This window comes from Orycteropus afer, unplaced genomic scaffold (genome assembly GCF_000298275.1).
Source record: "Orycteropus afer afer isolate SDZICR_OR568_19922 unplaced genomic scaffold, OryAfe1.0 scaffold00135, whole genome shotgun sequence".
In the NCBI taxonomy this organism is placed as follows: Eukaryota; Metazoa; Chordata; class Mammalia; order Tubulidentata; family Orycteropodidae; genus Orycteropus; species Orycteropus afer.
This window is the reverse complement of record NW_006921722.1, coordinates 8,230,837-8,242,065: the sequence shown is the minus strand read 5'-3', so window position 1 is coordinate 8,242,065 and position 11,229 is coordinate 8,230,837. Positions and strand designations below refer to the sequence as shown.

The following is an 11,229-nucleotide window of genomic DNA, read 5'->3' as shown; positions in this document are numbered from 1 at the left end:
TCTCACTGAGGGTCGTTGTCTTTTATGCTGAGCCTCTGCTTTACCAGACATGCCTTCCGTCTCCAGAGATCGGTCCCTCCTGATAACATGTCTAAAGTAAGCAACATGAACTCTCACCATTTGTGCTCCTGTAAAGATTACGACCAAGAAGACTATGGAGCACAGTTTTACACGGGCACACTTGTGGTGGCCGTAAGTCAGAACCAACTCGACTGCAGGTTGGGCGTTGCTTTCTTGGGAGGCCCTGGGTGGTGCAGTTAACAGGCTCAGCTGCTAACCAAAAGGTTGAAGGTTTGAATCCACCCAAAGCATCTTGGGTAAAGGCCTGGTAATGTACTTGTGCAAAGGTAGCCATTGGAAGCCCAGTGGACCCAGCTCTGCTCTGGTGCACACAGGGTCGCCATGAGTCAGGAATGACTCCACAGCGACTGGCGTTGCTTTCTTGAGCTTCTCTGCAGGTATGCTGGCTCTGGCCCTAAGCTGTCTTGTCTGGTTTGCCTTCCAGGTGACACCTCCCTGAGCTTCCTGGTTTTGGTGACAGGCTGCACCTCTGTGGGCAGAATTCCAGAGGCTGAAGTCTACAAAATCACAGCCACTGATTTTTACCCACTTCAGGAAGAAGCCAAAGAGGAGGACCGCCTCTTAGCCTTGAAGAAGATCCTCAACTCAGGCGTGTTCTACTTCTCGTGGCCCAACGGTGGGTCCCACTTCGACCTGACCGTCCGGGCGCAGAAGCAGGGCGATGACCGCTGCGAGTGCGGAGACACCTTCTTTTGGTGAGGGCTGTGTCCGTCTCTGTGGCTCTCGCCCCACCCTGGCCCAGCCACCCAGACTGGCTCTGATGGGCCCCAAATCCCGGCTCTGCTTAGTGGCACCCCCCTCCCCACTCCCAGGCTTACGGATTACCCTGAGGGTTGTGATCTGAACCTGCTCCCTGCGGGCACCGTGAGAAGAAAGCAAACCCACGTTCCCCAGCTGTTGGGCTCCGGGAGTGTGTGGAAAGGGGCCTGATATAGATTTGGAGTCTCTGAGTGATGCAGACGGTTACTGTGCTCAGCCACTCACCGAGAGGTTGCAGGTTCAAGTCCAGCCAGGGACACCTCAGAAGAAAGACCTGGCAATCTACTTCTGAGAAACCAGCCACTGAAAACCCCAAGGAGCCTGGTTCCATTTGGAAGCACATGGAGTCAGAATTGGCTCCATGGCAACTGGTTTAAGTAAAGGTGGTAAGAGCGACACGTTCCGAGGGCTTGCCTGGTGTGTGGGGCTGAGGTCTGTGCTTCTGTGTGGACGAGCACAGTCTTCGTACCTTCCACAGTACAAGTATTTACCACTAAGTGCTGTTCAAGGAGCCTTGGTGGTGCAGCGGTTAAGCGCTCGGCGGCTAACCAAAAAGTCAGTGGTTCAAGCCCATTAGCTGTTCCTCAGAGTGAAGACCCAGCGATCTGCTCCCTTAAAGATGACAGCCTGGGAAACCCTGTGGGACAGTTGCAGTCTGTCCTGTAGGATCACTGTGAGGTGGCATCAACTCGATGGCACACACAATAGGCAATAATATACAGTAATCATAGACCCCTCCTAGTCATCTGTGAGGTGGGTTCTGCTAGCCCATTTCACAGATAAGAGACTGAGGCTTGAACAAGCCAGGGAGCCTTGCCCAACCCCACCCACCTAAGGGATGTGAATTTAGACACTCTCCCTCCAGATTCCATGTTGTTAATTACAAAGCCAAAACCAAACCCACTGCCGTTGAATCCTTCTGACTCATTGTGACCCTGTAGGACAGAGTAAGACTGCCCCCGAAAAGGGTTTCCAAGGCTGTAATCTTTACGGAAGTAGACTGCCATGTCTTTCTGCCATGGCGTGGCTGGTGGGTTCAAACCACTGATCTTTCAGTTAGGAGCCAAGCATTTAAGCACTGTGCTACCAGGGCTCCATCACAAGGCCAAGCCAGCCTCATAAGTGGGAAAACTGAGTCAGCTTGACCAAGGTGACTTGGTGTAACATGATAAACCTACCCCGGAGCCCTGGAGCCCTGGCCCCAGTTGCTGGGTTCAGCGTATTTGGGATCTGGGCTGCTCCTCTCCTTCATTTAAGGCGAATAGCTGAGGGCAAGATGTTGCTACAGACATTGGGACACACTGGCTTCCTGGGCGGGGCCATGACTGGGAGGAGCCCTGTGATTGGCATACAGTGGTTTATCAGGAGGTGCGTGAGAAGGAAGTCAAGTGAGAGTGTGGAACTGGGCAGGAAGTGTTCCAGAACCTCTGACAGTAAGTCTTCATCCCTTTCGCAGGCTCTAGACGGTTCTGGTGAGGTTGACTCATGCCCTAGTCAGCCTCGTCTCTTACTTTTGCCCAACCAGAGGAAGCCACTGGTCTCCATGCTCAGATCCGTGTTCCTTCCTCTGTGCCTCGGAATCCCCACAGTGAATCCCTCACTTCTGTTCAGAGCCAGGAAGCAGATCTCCTGTGTCCCGAGTCCTCCTAGGGGCACTGGTATGGTTGAGATTTTGCACCTGGCTACTGACAAGAAGATTGGAGGTTCACGTCTCCCCTTGGGCACCCCAGAACAAAGGCCTGGCAGTCAAATTCTGAAAGACCAGCCATTGAAAACCCTGCTGGGCGCAGTTATCTAACACACGGGTGTGCTGGTGTGGTGGGAACTGGTCTGACTTGGTTCACGTGCTCACACTTCAAAGTGCAGGTGAATGAATCCCTGCCGGTCTTGTTAAAATGCAGGTTTGGATCCAGTCTGGTTTTTTATGCAAATAACATGCACCTTCACATTTCTCAACCAGCTTTGCCCTCCTGCCCCGCGAGGTATTTTCCTAAGTACGCGGAGCTAATTTTTTTTTTTTACAGAAACATCTTTTTAAAAATTGGCATGTGGTGCTTAGGAAAACACCTCGAGGGTGGTTTGCAAACAAACGTGAGAGGTGCATGTTGTTTGCATGAAGATACAGCCGTTCTGGGCTGGGCCTGGTTTCTGCCGCTCCCACTGGTGCCGAAGGTGGGACAACTGGCATTGAGCCAGCGGACAGACCCTGGGTCTGGTCTCCGTGTGACCCCCTGGCTCTGCTGCCCAGTGCTGTGGGCTGTTCATCGGAGGGTCTGTGTGCTGAGGTCAGAAACCATGTCACACAGAGCAAGCTCTCCCCAAGGCTGGATGTTCTCAGAAGCATGGCAGCCCTGTGAATGGTCCTCAGCCCCTTCCTTACTGCCCCTGTCGGTCTGCTTAGGCAGCTGTGTGGCTGGGGGTTGAGGAACACAGGAAATGTGTGGAGCAGGAGTCACGGGGACGGCCGCTTTTTGAAGTGGACTTCAATCTGGCCCTGAGCTAGAGGAGGGAGAGGTGGGGCGGTGCCAGGCTGCAGGGTGTGGTGCTTGGGCTCAGGGTGGGGCCCCCAGAACTACCACAGTGAGTCACACTGGCTGGAGAGCTAAACCCCTGCATGTGGACAGTGTCTCAGCCTGACAGACGGGGTCCCCACTGTGGTGGCCAGTCGGTAAGGCAGAGTGTGCAGTGACAGGCACCTTTCCAGGCCATTACTGATCGTACCAATGATCCATTCCCCACAGAACCACACCCAGGAGGAACCACACTACTCCATTTTCCTTTGCCCGCTCTGGTCTCCTCCGAAGATACGGGCTGTCCTCCCACCAAGGGTCTGGCAATATGACTAAAAGGCCAGCGTTTCCTCTGGGTTGTCCCATTCCTGATGCCTGGGGATGGTGGTCATGGCTGTGTGGTTAGCAGACTCTGGAATATTCCAGAGGCCTCTCCGTCATATCACATGCAGATTTAATATACTGGCTACGAAAGCTGGTTTGCCCTCTGACTCTTAGTAATTCAGAAAGGGGCAGTGTTTTTGTAAAGCCATGCTGCATGACCCTCCTTTCTCCAGCAGGTGGGCACCGTGGTGATGAGAGTTGAGTGTGGGCCTGGCCTGTCGTGTGGCCGTGCTGGGGGTGGGGGGTGGAGGATGCTTCTACAGGCAGAGGCAGAAGGCCGCCGGAGAGGAGGGGAAACTGCTTCCTGCTCCTTAGAGAACCAGGCCTGTGACACAGCTGTCCCGCAGTGAGAACACGCAGGAACTTAGGAGGCTGGAGGGCAGGGATGCTGGTGCCTTTTCAGACAAGTAGGGCACTGTGAACTAGATTTGCTTGATGTCCTGTCAGAGAGGCTCAGGGAATGATGGTTCCAGCTTCCCTGGGAGCAGGCTCAGGGCCCCAGTGTGCCGTGTGAGGCAGAAGCAGCTGAGTTCTTGGGGCCCGGGGGTCCATGCCCGTTGACTGAGACCTCGCCTCTCAGAGTAGCCCTTCTCTGGTCACTAACTCCAGTGGGCGTAGAGAGGAGAGGACCACATGAGTGTCTGGAGGCCCATCATGGTGAGGGGCCGGCTGTGTTAGGCTGAAGGACCCTGACTGCAGGGTCACTGCCAGGCCACCAGGTTTGGAGGTCCACCTCGTGACCTTGACCAAGTACTATCCCTCTCTGTGCCTCAGTTTCTGTATCTGTGGAATGGGCTGAGCGTTCCTGCCTGTCACATTGGGCTGTTTCAAGGATGAAGTGGGTTCATTCCACCTGAAAGCACCTAGGACAGTGCCCAGTGCACTTGGCAAATGTTGGCTGTTGTCACATCACTGTCATCACAGACACCAGGGGACCCCAGTGGCCTGGACCGTCTGGTCATGGGGAGGAGACACTAGCACTTTTCTGTTTGCTTTACTGTTTATTTATTGCTCATGTTCTCGTTGAGTCCGCCTTGTAGTGTCTGTGTGTAATCTAATAAGCACACAGATATTGGTGTGCAATGAGCTTTTCCCCGATGGGTTGTGTGATCAGAAAATGTGGGCCATGGGGTTAGAACAGAGGGGTCTTTGAAATCCCCGGAAGGGCCCACCCCAGCTTTGCTTCCAGCCCTGTAACAAGGTTCCTTACTGGGAAAGGAAGAGCCCCTGGGTGGCAGAAATGGTTAACGCCTCAGATGTGTTAATGCCCACAGATGCCGTAACTGCTTGCGTCCACCCAGGGGTGCCTTGGAAGAAAGGCCTGGCATCTGGTTGTCGGAAAGGCTTCCTCCCCCACCCCCAGCACACTCAGGGTGTCCTGCTGTGTGAGTAGCCGTCTGTCCGCAGGGAACAGCGCGTGGGGGCTCCTGAGCTTCCGGGCTCCCTGGTAGGTGCCTGCTGCACGTGTACTCTAGGGGCCACGTTCACGATTCTGTTTTGCAGGAACCAGCTCTTGCACGTGCCCCTGAAGCACCACCAGGTGAGCTGCTCTGACTGGCTGCTGAAGGTGATCTGTGGGGCAGTGGCCATCCGCACCGTGTACGCCTCGCACAAGCAGGCCAAGGCCTGCCTCATCTCCCGCATCAGCTGTGAGCGGGCCGGCGCGCGCTTCCACACCCGCGGCGTCAATGACGACGGTCACGTGTCCAACTTCGTGGAGACGGAGCAGGTCAGGGCTGGGCCTGGCCCCGAGACGGGGGGGGGGGGGGTCAGAGAAGTCACCAAAAAACTGACTCTTTTATGTCATTGATTCCAACTCATGGTGACCCCACATGTTAGAGCAGAGCTCCCCATATGGTTTTGTTGGCTGTCATCTTCACAGAAGCAGACCACTAGCCCTTCCTTCCGTGCAGTGCTGCTAGGTGGGTTTGAACCACCAACCTTTAGGTCAGTGGTGTTAGGTGCTGGCAAGTCAGTTCCAACTCATAATGACCCTTTGTCCAACAGAACAGAACACTGCCTGGTCCTCCACCACCCTCACAGTCATTTCTGTTTGAGTGTTGCAGCCACTGTGTCAGTCCATCTCATTGAGGGTCTTTTTCACTGACCCTCTACTTTACCCAGCATGCTATCCTTCTCCAGGGACTGGTCCCTCCTGACAGCACGTCCAAAGTGTGTGAGACAAAGTCTCACCATCCTCCCTTCTAAGACACGTTCCGGCTGCTTTCTTCCAGGACAGATTTGTTCAAGTTAATGGTTGAGATCACATGTTTATGCCACCCAGGGACCTTGGTCTGAATTCGCCCTCCACCCAGATTCTCGATCCCCAATTCCTAGGGCTCAGCACGGGCACAAGTGTATTGCATCTTGGGCAGAGGAGTTTGGAGGTTTGGGGATGTTTTTGACCGTGGCTCCTGACTGTAATTGGAGAATGGAATGTGCATCTGGGGCCAGGTGTGATAATCCAGCCCCGGGCTGCGTGGTGGGTATGTTTTGCTTCACTTCTCACGATGGGAGAACGTTGCTCACTGGAGATATCTTTAGCTGAAAGGAATCAGGAGTTTGCTGTGGTCATCAAGGGTGGGAGTTACTCAGAGAACAGCTGGCAACAAACCCCTCGGGATGGAAAATCTTTTCATAACAAAAATAAGTGGATCAGTATCCTGGAAGGATGACATGAGAAGCAAGCCTTCTTATTTCTATTCTAAACCAACTGACGCTTCAGCCACGATACAAGGGCAACAGCTGGGCGTGGTGCGGGCTGGGCTCCAGCAGCACTTGGTCTCAGCTCCTTAGCGTGGCCATCTGCTTCGCTTCTCGTTGATTGTTACCCCCGTGACTTACAGTCTGTAGGTGATTGGAATGGCGGGTGGGACAAGCTGCAGGACAGGAGAGCCCCATGAAGGCCCAGGTAGAACGGGGTCATGGGCGGCGTGCCTTTAGTACCTGGGGTTGATTTAGCGGAGATGTGGCTTTGCATTTCCTTGTCACTACTGCTGCTGCCGTGGGAGGATTCATTGTGAGGCAACTAAAACCACAAAAACCAAACCCATTGCTGATGAGTCATTTCCGACTCACAGAGACCCTATAAGACAGGTGAAACTACCTCATAGGGTTTCCAAGGCTGTCATCTTTATGCACGCGAAGCCCAAACGAATACCACTGCCTTCGAGTTGAGTCTGACTCACAGTGCCCCCAGAGGACAAAGTGGAACTGCCCCAGAGCATTTCCAAGGCTGTCATCTTTAGGGAAGCAGGCTGTTGCATCTTTCTCACCCCGCTGCTGGGTTCCAACTGCAGACCTTCTGGTTAGCAGCAGAGTGCTTAACCAGCGTGCCCCCAGGCTCCATAGACACCATTGGCCAGTTTAATCCAGCACATACTTGAATACCGACCATGTGCGCATCTTTCAGAGCTCAAAGATGAAGGAGGGCACTTTGGAGGTCACTCAGCCGGGGGACGTTACTGCCTGAACCTTCGTGGGAGCAGAAGGCTGAGTTACTTGCATGGGATACCCCCCTGATACCGGCCGCCCTGGATGCTGGCCAAAGCTGTTCAGTGCACATGTGGTTACAAAGGAGAGGGAGAGAGTGTCCAGAGGCGGACCTACGGAAAATAGCACCGAGGTCAATTCGTTTTACGTTGCTGAGCCATCTCCCACCTCGTTGCGATGGCGCGTGGAAACCGCTCAGTGGTGCTCCGCCTCAGGTGGCCCGGCCCACGGGCCGGACTGCCCCTCCTGGGCGAGCACGTGGCCCCAAACGCAGGCTGTTCCCTTTTCCCTCACTCCTGCATGATCTGTGAAATGACTCCTCCTTGCCACCGTGTCCCTCTGCTGTGACTACGTCTTCCAGCCCAGCGTTTAGCCTGGGGATGGTGGTTAGCCTGGCAACCGTTCAGTTCCTTCCACAAGTAGCAATGGTAACTTCTCCCCTGCCTGGGCAGCATGCTGGGCCAGGACTGGGGCCAAGGTGCAAAGCATTATTTGTAGGAATGGAAATGCCAGGGACCTTAATCTGGTGGCCAGCAAGACTCCTGAGGGGGTGACAGCTGCCCTGCCCAGACGCCGTGGCCTGGCCTTTGCCTCCTTCCCCACCAGCCCTTGAGTCGATAGTGCTTGTTTGTAGTCTTGTTTGGTGTCCCCAGATTCTGGGATTTCAACCAGTTAAAAAAATGGAGTGCTGTGTCAGGGTCTCACCTACTCATCTCACCAAATAAATCATTGCAAGAACAGCCGCCTTCCATGACAGCTGTCCTTTTCTAAATGATTTTTTAAATTTATTTTCTGTTTGTGGTTTTTGAGAATTTGCACAGCAGGTCATACAGCAGTTCAGCGGTTCCCATGTGTGCAGTTGCCACATTGACCACATTCTTTGAGCTGTGTGACCATTCTTACCTTCCTTTTCTGAGTTGTTCCTCTTCCACGAACATAAGCCCACTGCCCCCGAAGATTCCTGGGTAATCCTTCGTTGGCAGTGTGATCCCATAGAGAGAGTTCTTAAAAGAGGACAGTGCTTAAGGCAGACAGTTTTGATTAAGCTAAACTAATGTTTGGTTTTAAGAAGACTTCAGGGGATGTTTTGGCTTAAGGTTTAAAGACTATCTCGGGATAATAATTTCAGGGGTTCATCCAACCTTCATGGCTCCAGAAAATCTGGGTTCCATGAAACTTTGAAACTCTGCTCTACATTTTCCCCCTTCTGATCAAGATTCTTTTATAGAATCTTCGATCAAAATGTTCAGTATTGGTAGCCAGGCACCATCTAGTTCTAGTCTCATGGCAAAGGGGGCAGTTGTTCATGGAGGCAATGAGTCAAACATTCCATATCATCCTCCTGTCCCTGACTCTTCTTCTTCCTTTCTTGTTCCCAGTGAATAAAGACCAATTGTTGTGCCTTGGATGGCTGCTTGCAAGCTATTTTTTTTCCTCCCAAATGATTTTTTCCACTTTGTTCTCTCTCTCTACCCAGGATCTCCTACATAGATCCCCCTCCGAGTAGTTGACAGTGGTAGCCAGGCACCATCTAGTTCCTCTGGTCTCATAGTCATATAGGCTGCAGATCACATGGTGTACCAGTTGCTAGGACTAATTATTTCCATGAATCTTTGGTTTTCTTCATTCTTCTTTGCTCTGGATGAGGAGAGACCCATCGTTGCATCTAGATGGCAGCTTGCTAGCTTTTAAGACCCTGGACACTATGCAGTGAACTAGGAGGTAGAAAGAAGCATTAAACATGGTACTAGGCCAAATAACTGAGATGCCCCATCAAACCATGACTCCAAGCTTCCAAACCAAGGAACCAAATGCCATGGGGTGTGTGGTTGTGCATCAGCAGCTTCAGAAGCTGCTGTTTGTGTTGCCTTCACTCTGGGTGTTTCACGTATGTGTGTTGTGACTTGAATTTTTCTCTCCATGTTTTCACTTTACTGCTTAGGGTTCGGGGGCAGGGCCTTGTCTTCACATCTCCTGAGCACCCCCCAACCCACACCCCTACACACCCTGGCTTTAGACAGATGTCTGAGAGAGCACCAGCCACACACCAGCTCCCGGAAGTCCAGCCTGATGCTGTTTAAATTGCCCCCATCTTCCTTCTCAGGATTAGGCCTGAGGCATTTGACTGCTAACCAGAAGGGTGGTGGTTCCAACTCACCAGCCACTCCATAGAAGGAAGGCTGGGCAGTCTACTTCCGTAAAGATTTACTGCCTCAGAAGCCTAAAGAGGGTTGCCGTGAGTTGGAATCGACTCGATGGCAGTGAGTTTGTTTTTTTTTTTCGCCTTCCTTGCTCCCTTACAGCTTTGCGGCCTTCCTAGTCTGTGTGTTCATCCTTTCTCCTCCCCCTGGGGTCTGGGTCACAACAGTGTGGCTCAGTGCTTGTTGCTCTTTGCAGAAAGAGCACCTTCCTCCCAGGAGCAGTGGTCACGCCGACAGCCAGCCAGAAACCCAGCTGCTGCTGACCCAGGGACTGTAGTCTGCAGATGGCAGCCCTGTCCCCCGTGGGCACTTAACCCCTCGGCTGTTTTGCTTTTATCTCAGAAGAGTAACAGGGCATGAGGGTCATTAGGATTGAGTTGTGGCCCATACAACACCTGTGGTCAACCCTAACCACCCTAACCACCTTAACCATGTGTTCTGGTTCCCTAGTGCTGCTCTGACAAGAATATACCACAAATGGGATGGCCTTAACAAACAGGAGTTTATTCTCTCAGTTTGGAGGCTTTAAGTCCAAGTCAAAGTGCCAGGCTCTAGGGGCTGGGGGAGAGCCCCTCAACCTTGGGGTCCAGCTCTGCCTCCTGCTCCTGGCCCACTGGAGCTTCACTGAGTTTCTTCACTCAGACAGCTGCTGGCTGCGGAGGCTGAGAAGCCCAGGGTTGAAGAGTAAAAAGGCATAGTCTCAATGTTACCAAACCACACGGCAGGCCATTAATTCAAGTCCATTGTAAGTCCCCAGGTTGGCAGAGCATGGCAGGCTGCTGAACAACAACACGGCTACATGCAGGGTCCAAGTGTGCCATAAGCTAGAAACTGTTCGCAAAGCTGCTTCTTATATATGGGAAGCAGACCACATACCCAAAGACAGCTACTCAGCTGCTCCCAGTAGATTCCACCATGGAGTTGATTACCAGTCTCATGGGGAATACTGCATCCAGCTGCCCAACCATTCAACCGGCCCAGCCAAGTTGACACACAGACGTAACCACCACACCATGGCTGTAATCCCATTCTGGAATAGGCTTTCTTTGTTACATTAGTGAGGTCTGTCAGTATAAGGTGCGTCCTAAACCAATGACTTGAGGGATAAAAAGATCAGATTTGACACAGAGAGATGTAAGCACAGCGTGGGGTCGGGGGAGATAGCTGCTGTGTGGAACCCAGGAACACCAGGGCGAAAGAGGCTGAGCAGATGGACAGACAGCCTTCCCCCAGAGCCAATGTCCCGGATGGACTTCTAGCCTCCTAGACTGAGAAAATAAATGTCCGTTGGTTACAACCACCCACTGATGGCATTTCTCCTACAGCAGCACCAAGACTCTCAGACAAAGGCCTTTGCAGCCCAAGGGCCATTTGCTAGGCAGGTGTGTCTGAGGCCAGTTTGTACTTGGGCTGCTGCCTGGGGAACCCTTGCTTCCCCTCTCACTGCGGGACGGACAAGCCAGGATGCTGTGTGTGACGAGAGAGACCCCAACAGTGTGACCTGTGGCATCTGAAGGAGGAAGTCTCAGCTGGGACAGGCAAGGAATCACTTCCCGGAGCTCACTAAGGTGTGCTTGTTGGCACCGTGGAGCAGACCTGGGGCTGCTCCAGCCCTTGGCGCATTGGGCTGTGTGGGCTTCAGACGCCAGGCATGCAGCAAGGCAGGCGAGGCTGGTCCTTCCTGGAGGGTGGCTTCTGCCCTCCCCAGTGGTGCCCAGTCAGTGCCCAGCTGGGGACACACGGGAGACTCACCAGACCACATCAGGACCAGGAGAGGCCATGTCACTGGAAGGGCCCATTTC

General features: G+C 53.1%; 1 protein-coding gene across 1 annotated transcript in view; it reads left to right on the top strand.

Moving 5' to 3' along the window:
- The first annotated feature begins 105 nt into the window (after positions 1-105).
- Positions 106-11,229, top strand: part of SYNJ2 (synaptojanin 2) — a 102,645-nt gene continuing 91,521 nt past the window's right edge. The window contains exons 1-3 of the mRNA XM_007945297.1: positions 106-196; positions 506-776; positions 5,238-5,463. Coding sequence (XP_007943488.1) covers positions 106-196; positions 506-776; positions 5,238-5,463 — 588 coding nt within the window. The remainder of the gene's footprint in view (positions 197-505; positions 777-5,237; positions 5,464-11,229) is intronic.